The sequence below is a fragment of the Schistocerca americana genome, chromosome 5 (assembly GCF_021461395.2).
Source record: "Schistocerca americana isolate TAMUIC-IGC-003095 chromosome 5, iqSchAmer2.1, whole genome shotgun sequence".
NCBI lineage: Eukaryota > Metazoa > Arthropoda > Insecta > Orthoptera > Acrididae > Schistocerca > Schistocerca americana.
The window spans coordinates 561,894,946-561,909,662 of record NC_060123.1 but is presented as its reverse complement, the minus strand read 5'-3'; the positions used below and the strand labels follow the sequence as shown (position 1 = coordinate 561,909,662).

The 14,717-nt window shown below is 41.7% G+C and overlaps 1 protein-coding gene across 1 annotated transcript; it reads left to right on the top strand.

Annotated features, from left to right (window-relative positions):
- Positions 1–1,148: 1,148 nt before the first annotated feature.
- Positions 1,149–8,429, top strand: LOC124615349. Its single transcript, XM_047143158.1, has 2 exons — positions 1,149–1,320; positions 8,227–8,429. The coding sequence occupies exons 1-2, from the start codon at positions 1,155–1,157 to the stop codon at positions 8,424–8,426; spliced, it is 366 nt and encodes a 121-aa protein (XP_046999114.1). The 5' UTR covers positions 1,149–1,154; the 3' UTR covers positions 8,427–8,429.
- Positions 8,430–14,717: the final 6,288 nt, after the last annotated feature.

Here is a 14,717-nt window from a genome sequence, read left to right as displayed (position 1 = left end):
CAAGAGGTGGAAGCACTTAACGCACTCAGGAACATTGTCAAGCATGATCGTCTTGTTGGTCCTGTTGTTATGTTGTGGGTAGGTATGATTTTGCGTTAGAGTATGGTCCTTGAAGTCTTTGAACACTGTACGCTCACTAGTCAACGGTAATGTATTACTGTACTCCTTCCCCATGTGCGTTTTAAGGGATGAATTCAGCTCTAAATTCATTTTTATGGAAGGCTATGCGCGAATACTTGCATCTGAAGATGATGCGGAGTCTTCGTTACATTTCATGTAATTGAATATGAGGAACTGAACAATAAACGAGAATTTTCTTAGATTTATTTGTTCTTCAGTTTTCGCCGTAAGGTACACAAGCATGTGGTTCTTCCGTTCAGCTTCTCTAGGACAACACAGTGCATTCATTTCGCTGTGGAAAGGATCATTAGTCACCAATGTAGTACATAGTGTCGATGCTTAACAGTAGTTTTCCTTGGAATATCTATTGAGTTGCAGAAGAATGTGAGAAACTGACGATACTACAGTCTCTGAGCAAAAGTATCCAGACACCTATTTGTTGCGAAAGATTCCTGTTGGTCTTTCAACAATATTTACTATCCACATTCATGATATCTATCGCCTGACCACTCGCTGACTTTATTAAATTACTCCAACTCTGAAGACTGCATCGTTGACGAGTAGCTAAAACTTACTCTCAATTTCTTCCTTCTCTGGAACAGTCACAGCAAAACCAAGAGAAAAGAAACTTTCTGCTGATATGATGTCTCGTCTGTTCCACTCGTTTCTCTATCGTCCACGAGCTTCCACGACACACGTAAAAGTACCTTGGAAGGCGATTCCAAACACGTTGCGGGGAACTCGATAGAGCATCCGAGGTCTTTACCCTGCTTGCAGTCATTAGTAAACACAGCGACGTAATTTTGATACTGCTGTAGAATAGTTCGCAACTAAGTGGAACCATCGCGGTCGTCGCCTTCTAGTCTGCTGATTTCTCTACGAAGCTAACAGGTCATCAGAGCCCTCCCTCGTATCGAGAAGCGGTTATCTGTTTGTTTTGGTGGAGCTGTTGGCGCTCGTTAAGGCGGCGAAGTCTACAAAAGACTGCGCCCTTGCCTGCGTGTCGCTACGCGCCGGTGACTTCCACGTCCAACATGAGGCTCTGCGTCGTGGTGTTGCTGTTAGGCGTGGCTCCTGCCGTTCTGGCTCGCTACTTCCAGTACCTCGACAAATTCAAGGACATGAAGGACGACGATGTCATCGCCTGTATGGCGGAAGGACAGCTGGACAGGTGCAGCGACGTGCTGCGCGAGCTCAGGGGTGAGTCCTACGGCGCTTCCGTCCACAGTCCTTTCGTTAATCCAAGCCGTAAACATGATGAAACAGGCGTTAGTGGGGTTCTTGGTGAAGTGGATCACACAGCTTTCGTAGCAAAGATGTTGTTGTTTCTTACACGCGTTCCAACATCTATCCATGACATAATTTTCATGACTTACTTGAATGTCCCAGAAAAATCAAATGGCTCCAAGCACTATGGGACTTACCATCTGAGGTCATCAGTTCCCTAGACTTAGAACTACTTAAACCTAACTGACCTGAGGACATCACACACATCCATACCCGAGGCAGGATTCGAACCTGCGACCGCAGCAGCAGCGCGGTTCCAGACTGAAGCGCCTAGAACCGCTCGGCCACAGCGGCCGGCAGTCCCAGAAAGAAACCACAAATGACTACATGTCGAACTTCATTGACTTATCTGCTCTTGCCACTTAGGCGCAGGAAATAGTTTGGGTGTCATCTTATGTTCCCTTCTCGGACATAAACGAAAGACGTCATGGGGTTAATAACAAACTAACTCAACTGTATGACAAATAAGCTTCCCTAAAGACCGGAAAAGTAACAAGGAAATGTACACTTTGGCTAACTAGAGAACTAAAACGACTCATGAACCTCAGAGACGCTGCATGTCACGCATACGAACTGCGCCCGATGACTGAAAATCATATTGCTTACAAGCGGAAGCGAAACAGTCAGTCAAGCTGTGAGAAATAACAAACTCGGGCATGTCCGTTCATTGACCGACAACAGAAATACACCAGCTGTCCTACGGAAAAACCTTTGTGGTCATGGTATAGAAAAAGTACAAGCGGCAGCTGATCCCATTGTCCCATTGTCCCATTGTAACTTCACGTTACCTACAACCGCAAGTAAACCGCAAACGAAACAGAGATTCATTCGTTACTTCATGGGGGTAAAACATCGTAGCCACGAAAAATTCTATCTAAAGCATGCTACTTGCAATACCGTCAAAAAAGCCATTATGTGTGTCAGATCAGTATGCACTGGACACGATGTCATCATAGGACTAGTTAAGCGACTACCAAGTACCCTCTGATTACCGACATATTTGTATTTTTCCGGCACTGTCCAAGGTCTCAAAATATATAGTTTACGACCAGCTAACAAACTACCTAACTACAAAAACCTACTGGACGAATATTAATCAGGTTTCCATAAGCACTGCAGCACAACCTCTGCCTTTTGACGATGAACTGAGCTTGGTAGAGAGGCATGGGACGCGGCGGTCATGTGCATTTTAGACTTCAACAAAGCCTTTGACACTGTTCATTCGTCATTTTACTTGCCAAATTAGCAGCCTACATTTCACGCTGTGTGCAATGTTACGATCATACAATGTGCAGTGTTACGGTTTCGCTCATAACTGATATCTCGCCTGCAATGCGTCATGTCCGGTACCATAAAGGACAATGGAAGCAGGAAGTATCAGGCGTCTCCCAGGATTCGGCATTAGGTCCTATACTCCTTACATATCAATAACTTCTACTGCAAATGCCACATGTACGCTGATGAACTCCAGCTGCATCTAAGTGCAAAACCAATAAATCGGTAGACATTTATCGAGAATCTCAATGCTGGTCTCCATGCTCTACAAAAACATAAAAAACCCTTCCCTCTTGACGCGAAAAAAATTGTACAAACTCTTGTACACTACGTGATCAAAAGAATCCGGATACCACCAAAAATACTCGTTTTTCATATTAGGTGCTTCGCGCTGCCACCTACGGCCAGATACTCCATATCAGCGACCTCAGTAGTCATTAGACATCGTGAGAGAGCAGAAATGAAGAGCTCTGCGGAACTCACGGACTTCGAACGTGGTCAGGTGATTGGGTGTCGCTTGTGTCATACGTCTGTAAGTGAGATTTCCACACTCCTAAACATCCCTAGGTCCACTGTTTCCGATGTGACAGTGAAGTGGAAACTTGAAGGGACACGTGCAGCACAAAAGCGTACAGGCCGACCTCGTCTGTTGACTGACAGAGACTGCCGACAGTTGAAGAGGGTCGTAATGTGTAATAGGCACACATCTATCCAGACCATCACACGGGAGTTCCAAACTGCATCAGGATCCACTGGAAGTATTATGAAAGTTAGGCAGGAGGTGAGAAAACTTTAATTTCATGGTCGAGCTGCTCCTCATAATTCGCTTGGTGTAAGGAGCGTAGACATTCGACAATTAAACAGTGGAAAAACGTTGTGTGCAGTGACGACTCACGGTACACAATGAGGCGATCCGATGGCAGGGTGTGGTTACGGCGAATGCCCGGTGAACCTCATCTGCCAGCGTGTGTAGTGCCAACAGTAAAATTCGGAAGCGGTGGTGTTATGGTGTGGTCGTGTTTTTCATGGAGGGAGCTTGCACCCTTTGTTGTTTTGCGTGGCTCTATCACAACACAGGCCTACATTGATGTTTTAAGCACCTTCTTGATTTCCACAGTTGAATAACAATTCGGGGATGGCGAGTGAATCAAGATGATCGAGCAGCTGTTCATAATGCACGGCCTGTGGCGGAGTGGTTACACGACTATAACATCCCTGTAATGGACTGGCCTGCACAGAGTCCTGACCTGAATCCTATAGAACACCTCTGGGATGTTTTGGAACGCTGACTTCGTGCCAGGCCTCACCGACCGGCATCGATACCCCTCCTCAGTGCAGCACTTCTTTAGAATGGGCTACCATTCCCCAGGAAACCTTCCAGCACCTGATTGAACGTGTGCCTACAGAGTGGAAGCTGTCGTCAAGGCTAAGGGTGGGCTAACACCATATTGAATTTCAGCATTTCCGATGGAGGGCGCCACGAACTTGTAAGGCATTTTCAGTCAGGTTTCCGGATACTTTTGATCACATAGTGTACTTCCAGTCATTGATTACAACGAAATTATCCTGCAAGGCATTTCCTAGGAAAGCCCACGGCGCCTTACACTGGTTATGTATGCCTGTGTTCGTTATTTTTTGCGATGTTCTACTCTTTGATCACATTCCACCATCATATGCACAGCTATCCTGGCTGCGTGCTGACAAATACAGAGATTTCCGCATTCTCTGTCTTGTCCACTGTCTTATCAGCTCACCCTGTCCCCCACACTTCTCGTTGACCTTAACCCTGTTGTCTGAACAACGTGGCAGAACACCCGTTCCCGTCGAAGCTAAATACTTTCTGTCCCACTCCATTTTTCAGCCACTTCCTCGAATTCCTTCTCAATAGTAGGAAATCGACTCTGTAATAACATCCCGCATTATGTTAGAGCAGGGTTTCCCAAACTGTGTTCTGCAGAACACTGGCGCTCCGCAGAAAGTGAATAAGTGTGTGATGTCACCGCCAGACACCACAGGTGGTAGCCTTTAAATCGGCCGCGGTCCGTTAGTATACGTCGGACCCGCGTGTCGCCACTGTCAGTGATTGCAGACCGAGCGCCGCCATACGGCAGGTCCAGAGAGACTTCCTAGCACTCGCCCCAGTTGTACAGCCGACTTTGCTAGCGATGGTTCACTGACAAATTACGCTCTCAATTGCCGAGACGATAGTTAGCATAGCCTTCAGCTACGTCATTTGCTACGACCTAGCAAGGCGCCATTATCAATTGCTATTTATCTTGTGATGCATGTACAGTCAGACCGATGTTCACCAATTATGGATTAAAGTTAAGTATTCCTGAAGCTACGTACTTTTCTTGATAGTATAATTACTTTACCTGTTCCAGACCTCACGCCAGCCTGCGTGAGCTTAAACGCGTGCCTTTCGGCTTCCTCCAAACCCCGTGAATTGGCTCCTGCCAATTCACAACAAAGTGCTCCGTGAAAAGCTATCAGTAATATGGCGGTTTTCTTCGACATTCTGACGAAACTGTTCTTTTTAATTTTGTTATGATATCTGTGTTATTAGTTACGATTTAAAAATTTGTTAACATGCAAAGTGTACAAGATTTTCCATCAGGAAATAGGATTCTCACAGTGATCCAGTCACAGGAACAGTTTGGAAACCCCTGTTTTAGAGAAATGAATAAAATCTCTAACTTCAGAAGACAGTTAATGATATATGTACTACAGCAACAATAATGATTGTGTTGTACATGTGAGCACTCGTTACCGCTGTACATCCTTCTTTCCAGTCAGATCTCCCTCATTCCCCAGTATCATTAGCTAGTGCAGCCTCCTTCAGTTTCCTTTCCCCAGAACTCGCTGTACGAGAAAAACATCTATTTTGTACTCCCATAAATTCGTTTTACAGCTGTCCCTATCATTGTTGTTATTATCCTCGTTATTACTAATTATTCAAAATTACAGTCACAATCGCATTATTTATTTTACCGCCAACCGGTTTCAACCCGCGATGGGGTCATCTTCAGGGCAATTTACACCATTTAGTCGCTCGCTGGAGTTGGAGGCATCACTCTGCCTGTGCACAGTGTTCCAGTCACAGGGAAAGTGACTGCCTGTGCACAGGCAGAGTTCTCCTGCTTACATGGCAGACGCTCTAACCATCTGAGCTACCGAGGTCACAGAGGATAGTGCGACTGGGGGGACTATCTCGCACACGCCTCTCGTAAGACCGAAAGAACAGACACCATTGATGACCTGCAACCGTCATCTCTTCGCCTTAACAGTGACAGTTTTTTAATCAAAATAAAATAACACACAACAGCGATGTTCAAAATAAAACAGATAAAATAGCGTTATGCTAATTCTTTGACGACATACACATTCGTTTCATTCATTTACACTGCATTTATGAATAGCAACATAAAAATGTTCAAAGCAAACAGATCCCTGGCACTATCTACGGGTTAGAAACTGCGATTTGAACGATAAACAAAGCATGTTTCCAGCATCAAAACAATATTTCACATACTTCTTACTCCGCTGTACAGTATTTGGCGCTTGGCCATTGGGCGCCTGCAATGGGCCAGAGTGAATGACAAACAAGAGGTGCGTGCGGAAGTTTATGAGCTGTTCTTTCTACTCACACGTCCGTAGTGTCTGGTCTATGACTGAAATTTTCGCAAGGGGGCCATTGCTGGTCTCATATCGTGCAAGTGTACTTTTTTTTCTCCTTAAAATATGAGATCAAGTTGGTGATGTTTCCTTGCCAGAAAGCGTCCCCGACTGATGAAAAACATCCAAGAATCGATCGAACAAGTGTTTCGTAAGCCACTTATTTCGTAGATGAATTACATTTCCTTAATATTCTCCCACTGAATCTCACGCTTCCATCTACGAAGGCTACTCGGAAAGTAAGGTCTCATTGGTAGAGTTGGGAAAACACACTGAAAATCAAAAATGTTTTATTTGCAGCAGTTTACTACACCTTCCATCTACTTCTCTACATAGTCGCGGCACGACTTAAACATTATCATAGCGTTGTATCAAATTTCCAACATCCTTGTCATAGAAAGCAGCCGCCTGTGCTTTCCGCAACTTTTCTACGCTCGTCTACAGTTTGTTGTCAGTGCTAAAATGTTGTCTTCATAGCCAGCGGTTAATGTGAGCAGAGATGAAGATCAGAGGGTGCCAAGTCTGGACAGTAAGGTAGGTGATCAAACACTTCCCATCGAAAACGCTGCAGGGTCGTCCTCATTGCCCCTGCAATGTTCAGTCGAGAATTTGTCGTGAGGAAGGAAATGCATGACACGTATGTTACGTGGGGTTGCATGAAAGCAGGCTAAACTTCCCAGCAGGCACCCATACTTAGCGGGAGACACTTGTTAAAGGCATCATTATGCGCTCACTGTGCACTCAGTAGAGAAACAAGCGAGGTGACGCCTTCGACAGGCACGCTAGAGGCACTGCTTAACACATCTGTGCAAACCTTCATTGGATTTTCACTGTCGTTTCCAATTCGCGATCGATCGGACCTTACTTCCCCAATAGCTTTGGTATTTGTTTTATGTTGTCATTCCACTTAACGTCGCCATAGACGGTTACTCTTAGGTTTTTTATGGTAGTTAGGGTTTCCAGCGACTTGTCGCCAAAAGTGTAATCTAACATTAGGGCTTCTTGTCGCCTGTTTATTGGCAGTACGCTAGATTTATTTACGTTCAGGGTCATTTGATAATCCTTGCACCAATAGTCGATACTCTACAGGTCTTTGTGCGTTTCACTGCAGTCTTCAGCATTGCAACCTTCGTACAGACAACAGTATAGTCTGTGAATAGACTCAGGCAGTTCCCGACGTTATCTATGATATGTGAAGGTATAGTAAATAGTAACGGCCGCAAAACACTCCGTTGGCGTTCTTCTGAAATTACCTTTAAATACGTCAGTTTCGTCCCGTAAAGAACAACGTATTTAGTTCTGTCTGCTAGAAAGTCCGGAATTCACTTCCAAATCCAGTCCATTACTCGGTAACCTTGTGTTTTGCTCACAGAACGACTGTGCGAAACTGTATCGAATGCCTTTCTGATGTCAAAGTACATGGCATCAACATGGGTGGCCTGGAATTCATAAACGAGCAGACAGGACTGTGTTTCACAAGATCTATGTTCACTGAATCCATGTTGATTTTTGTAGAGAAGATTTTTTTCTCTGCGGAAACTTGATACTGCGTGAGCGTATAACATATTCCACATAACTGTACAATAGAGTGACGGCAATGGCTTTGGCCTGTAATTATGTGTAACTGTGAGACGACCCTTCATGAATACTGGAATGACCAACAGGTAACATTATTGCTTTCATTCTCATCATCACCTATAAAACCACAAGCACATATACTCGATAAACTACATTTTAGATGGCATATTCAAAACCTTGCAACAGCGTTCCCATGTCATTGAACAACCCTTGTATGCTGCGAGTTTTGTGTGTTACAGCATTGAAGTATTACTAATGTATTTTTTGTTTTGTTTTTGTTTTTCCACACAGACAAATTTTCTGAGATAGCTGCAACCAACTGCGCGAAATGCGATGCTGTGGAGAAGGACGAGCTCTTCAAGTATTTCGTAAGATTTAGCCACCGCTACGCCGACGCGAGCAAGAAAATCCAGGACAGATACGATCCCACCAGAGAGTACAGGAAGAAGTTTGGAGAATACTGGACCAAGAAGGGCCTTGTTTTGTACTGAGAACTTCCGACGAACTCTATGTCACTTTTGTATAAAGCTAATGCTCAATAAAGGCCTCACGTTCCCCTCTTCTTGTTCATTATTGTTTCTGAAAACACCTCCATTTTATAGTTAAGTGAATAAATAACTGGTTTACTTTACACTTGCGTCTACTAACAGAGTGGGAAGTGGCTGGATCTGAAATCAAAGAAACTAGACAAAAACAGCTGGGTATTAGACTTGTGCAACTTTCGACGTAATTAAATTTTATCATGAAACTCGTCTTTCATAACATAACCAAAACACTCATGTAATTGGTAAAGTCATGCATCAGTCTCACAAAAACCTTTTCGTCTTCCCTTAAACTATCTATTACACGTTTATGAAACCTTAAATATTAACTGACAATATGAATGATTTTTGCAATCCCAAACGCTTATTTAAATAGACAGTGTGCTATTAAAAGTCCCTTAAATTCAACTCATTTGGTACAAAGATACATTCACAAGGAGATATGTTTGGTTATTACGTCTGCAAATCGACGGCGTTAGACTGAAAGTTTAACACAGCGAACATAGTTCTAGAGGGTGCAGACAAAAGTTTGGCAACTTTTCCATACTTCACAAGCATCTTATACTCTGATTACCGACGACGTCATTCTCAGCGATGATTTGTAAAAGCTCTGAACAGTCTCATGTGGATTTTAATAGCATCCTTCATAAAGTATACTGGACAATTTCTGTTAGTTTCCTTCCAGCTTTTAAACAATTTAAACATTGTTGCCTGGATAGGGCGTCGCTGGAGGTCACATCGAGTTCTTCAAGATGATGATGATGATGATGTTTGATTTGTGGGGCGCTCAACTGCGCGGTCATCAGCGCCCGTACTCTGTCCCAGTCTTTACACAGTCCAATTTTAGCCACGTTCACGAATGATGATGCCGATGAAATGGTGGGGACATCAAAAGCGTCCAGTCCCCGGGCAGAGGAAATCCCCAACCCGCCCGGGAATCAAAACCGGGACCCCGTGATCCAGAGGCAGTAAGACCACAAGCTGCGGACCCGAGTTCTTCAAATCAAGAGTCGACTGCACTTGTGTACACTGAACAGTGTAATCTGCGACTTGCTTATCTCCCTAAGCATTCGACCTTCAGCATGTTTCATGCACACTAAATAGTTCACTACGCGTAGAATGCTATAATATTACCCGCCAAATTGGCTTTCGTTCGTCTCCTTGCTCCTTTTGAAGTATTCAATTAAACTATCGTCAGTTTACACAGTAACAGATGAGGAACTTCCTAAAATTACAATGTAAATGAAAAAAATAAATACTATAGGACAAATGAACAATATATGTTTTAACGGCACCAATAACCCTTTGCTTTTGCAAGTCGATACTTTGAGACGATTCACCATGCTTGCTCAGGTGGAATAGTTGGCAGCGCTGTCGATGTGTCGTAAGTAGAGTTGCGCTCTGCCAAAACTACAACTGGGTAGTTTTGGTGTAGATGATAGGACTGATGGTATTACTGGTAGCATTGGTAGGAAAAGAAACACAAATGAATGCGTAAGAGAGCAACTGGGAACGAACACTTTTCTTTGTTTTTTTGTTTGTTTTGCATATAATTAGAAGTGCGCAAGGTTCAGTATTAGTCTGAAGGGGAATATTAGATCGTTTAGTGCTAGCCGTACTTGCTGAGTCATTCACTGAGAACAGGCTTGAACATTTTTATTATTACCAAATTACGGAAGGGAAAAAATCGGTTGCTATAGGCGACATGTAAATATCACATTCGAACAGAACAGTCGCAACATTCCGACTCGTTTTTGTTACCTGCAGTGATAGCAGCGCCCCAAGCGGCCAGAAAGCTACATTTCTGAATACGATGAGTGCAAATACTAAGTTTATATTGATTTGTAACATACTTTTTAAAATAGGAAGTGTATGTAGTGCCATGAAAGTCGACAATAAATAAAAAATGACACCGCCTTTGGCATTATTTAGCTTCCTAAGGACGCTGGGAGGTGCGAAACGGTACATTACAGTACAGTTTATTTACGATTCTCATGTAATGTACAGATATTTACTGAATAATGTGTTTTCCTTTAATATCAAAAAAATTGCTAGTAAACACTATTAGAACTGGCTTTTTGCAGAAAGACTATTTGCATCTAGCCGACAAAGCACACTTTTGTTCGCTGCACTTCCAGCCAAATCAATGACTGTGGAAAGGAAGAAACCTACACGGGATGTAATACTTACATCATATAATGTTCCAAATAAGCCACCACAATTGTATCTTAAGGGAAAACCACACAGACGGCATAATAAATTGTTAAAATAAATAAAAGTGTTTCCCAACATGGATGAATCCAACTTCACAATTGCTAAATCTGAGCCACAAACGCCGGGAATCTTCAAAGCATTCGCTTTTGATGCAAAAGTAATTGCATTTAGAAAATTATTTATTACAAAGACGAGACATGTGTAAAAATGGGCGAATCATTATACTACATAAAAAAATTTTAATTGTCAAAAAAAGTGCATATGATAATAACAACAGACAGCAATAGAAATAAATGCTTCTTATGAATGAAATATGTGTCTATATTTTCTGCCTTCAATGGAATAAGCTGCAAATATACAAATATTCGAAAGTATTTCTTCAAAAATAAGTTGCACCTTACGTCACTGAATTAGCATGGTTCGCCTATTTGTACATATATTTCACGATAATTCATGTCTCTTGGTATTTTACTAACGCGTGTAACTCAAAAATGTAGCAACTATTTCGTTAATTAAGTATAAAATAACTAAAAAACATACAATATCCTTACGCCGCTTGTCATACCTGCTTTCGGACCGCTTGGAGCGCTTGAGTCGCTCTAGCTGTCAAACAGTAACAACCTTGTTGTGTGCTGTGAGTGCTGTATGTATGAGAGCGTGGTAAATATACAGCAAGAAAAATACACATAAAGTGAATTAATTACAACCTCAAGGAGTAAGTAATAAACATTAATACAGCGCTCCAAGCGGCGCGCACAAACTTGGCTGTTGATGTCATCCATTTGCCAAAGCACAGTCACTCAATTCGCGCCACAACTGCATCTCTAGATGGCGCGAACGGAACTAACACGCGCGACCAAAGCAGTCGATGTGTGTAGCGGTCGCTACAAGCCCCTAGTCATGAGCATATTTTCTGAATGTTCACAAATTTTTAGATTCAGATAAATGTGAGAGTTTGAAATTAATAGCATCTCCTGTATAACAGTTATGCTAATCAACATATTTACACAACTACAGCCACTGTCAATAATAAAAATAATTACTTACAATAATAATAGTAATAATATGCAAAACTTGTCTGAAAAAAGAGAGAACTGTTTTTGGGTAAGTTTGTTATTATGTACATAATTAAGTACAGTTTAGGGCGAGAAAGAAATGACTTGTAAGCTTTTGTTAATCTCTGTTTCGCATTTTTGTGTAAGTGGGAGTTTTCGTGCTATATTATTTTTTCGGAAAAATGGACAAGATCCCCTACACATTTATTAGTTAACGAATTAATTTGCGGGCTGAAAATAAGACATTCTTATGTTGCAGCCACACAAATTACGCTTGTTATAGGCCTACACTTCGTTGTTCGCTTGTATTAACCTTATTTGATTTCGTCACTTTCTCAGTCAATGGATCTAATCCGGGAGGCCCTAATTCCTTTACAGCTAACTTTTCCTGGTAATTTTCTTTTCTGTTAGCACTTAAAACAGACTCAATAGAGTTCATGTTGGCACTACATACGAAACCAGACTTCAGCACAGTAAAAAACCAACTCCAAACACAAACTGGGAATGATTAAATTCTTGTAGTACTGTCTACCGACATGATCACTTGAATAGAAAAGAGGCGATGAGAACCTTAAGGGCCACAACACACTGTCATCGATCCCACATTTAACTGAACATCAAAGAACCCACTGAGAAAGCTTTTCGTGAATGTTCATACGTACACTGTGGGCCTACAGCACAGATAAACCCGACCCATCAAGATTAACAGATATCAGAAGCATGAATAAATGCTGCAGTCTCGTAATCGGCAATGATGAACTTTATGGTTCTCAGCGCCTCAAAAGGTTAATATATTATTTCCCATTCATAATTCCACAATATGTTTTTCTCTCAATATAACTTTATCATGTATTGATGTCGGATTTAATTTTACTATATAATGAGTGAACTGGCGTATCTGAAGCGTGTGCTACCGTTTAGCTGGATTTATGAGGAGCGAAGGTGATAAAAGTCTGCTGCAGTGTGCTACCACTTGGCAGCATTGACGTAAACTTGTAGTTGTGTGGTAAGGGCTTGCTGTGCACACCACGAACCCTGCACGTTGTTTATCAAATCCATACGTATTTCGCCCATAAGGCAATTACGTCACGCCAGTTGCACATGCACAAAAGCTCCTTAAAATGTGCACAACTGAAGGTGTGTTCGCGACCCTGATGCCAAGTTTCACAGAGTGTAAAGGAGTAGCAATGTACCACTGCGCGATAGATTTGGCGCCGCGTGTTGCAGATCACATCTATGTTACATTTAACAGCATTTAAAGAAAAATAGGCAGTAACTCCAAAAGATGCCAAAAGTTATGGTGTTCGTGTGCTCTTCTGCTCTCACCCAATAGCCGCCTCTGTACAAGTCCTTTGCGTGTTTTATATCTTTACAGAATATAATTTGCATTTTGTAAGTAGCAAAAATGAGCTGATCGCGTTGCTTCTGTCGTGTTATGCAACAAAAGCAATTACCTTTGATATAAGTACAGTTTAAATGCACAACACAAAAGTCTACATAATTATTGTTTTTATTTTGTACTCAACATAATGTTCATCACTATGATCAAAGGCAAGAGTTTCCTGTTATTAGTGTTAAATGCGAAAGGTGTTTCTGAGCAACAGAAACATGTTTTATATGACCTCGAAGAAATATTGAAGCTATGTATGACACATTTATGTTTTTTAAAAATTTTATCTTTTCTTGAGAAAATTGCATTTTGCAGCATTATATATTAGATCAGTATTGTCTTTTTTTAAAATTTTTACTACAACATCCCCATGTTTCACATTATAAGTCAACGATTTTCGAAAAAATGTGAAATAAACCTTGAGAATTTCAATTTTGCTGTAAACGGTGCTTATTTTGAAGTAAGAGACAGGAGAACAGCTATACAGAATGAAAATATTACTATTTTTCATACTTTAAGGCCCGTGTACCGTGAATATCAAATCTCCGACATCGTTGCAGCCGGAAAAAGTTACTGCAAGAACAGGAACAACGACGACTGAAAAATGTGACAAATCAGACATACATTTCATAATGTGAAGTAAATGAAATGCGAATAAAGATTGTGAAAATCATCATGAATGTTCCTTTATTTACCTGTAAATACTGTAGTTAACATTGTTTCCTTTCTTTCATTTGCCAATAGTTTTGTCCTAAATTTTCGAGAAATTATTTCAAATTTGAATAATAAATTTAAACATAAAAAACAATGTATGAAGAAAATTAATGAGATAGTTAAATATAATGCTTACCAAAAACTGTTGCTTGTGATCATGAATTTGTGCACTGCAATCAAAATAAAAATTGTGCTTTTCGGTTCAAAATTTCATTACTCGGTATCACTATCAGTCTCCTTGATCTGAACCATAGTGTACCAGTGGAGCTTCCTAAAGTTTTTGAAGACATTGATGCATTGCCTGCAATATACCGTAAGTTCCACTGCACTGTAACTAATTTGTTAGTTGTTGAAAGAAAAAGCCTGTTTCTAATTTTACTGTGGATTGTCCCATGCGCCAACCAATTGCTCCCGCTTGCAGCTGTTAATGGTGGTGCACTGAGAATTCTGCAGGCGATATAGCTCAGCGGTTGACTTCTGCACAATCCTTTTTACCAGGTACAAGGTGAAATATGTGTAGCAGTTCTCTGCATACCACCTGACAAGAAAAAACCATCACAAGCTCTAAATTCAGCGACTTTAGACACGATACGTAATCTTACAGGGTGACAATTCTTGAACTATATGCAATAGGACGTTGAAACTGCATGGTTGGCCGTGGGGCATGATGGGAATTAGCATGTGAGTTGATGGTTTGGTTTAGCGACGAACCCCACTTTCATTTGGATCCAAAATTACCCTGATTTCGACAAGATATGGTTCATGCAAGACGGAGCTCGACCCCATCGAAGCAGGAGAGTGTTTAATTTCCTTGAGGAACTCTCTGGGGACCTCATTCTGGCTCTGGGGTACCCAGAGGCCACTGGC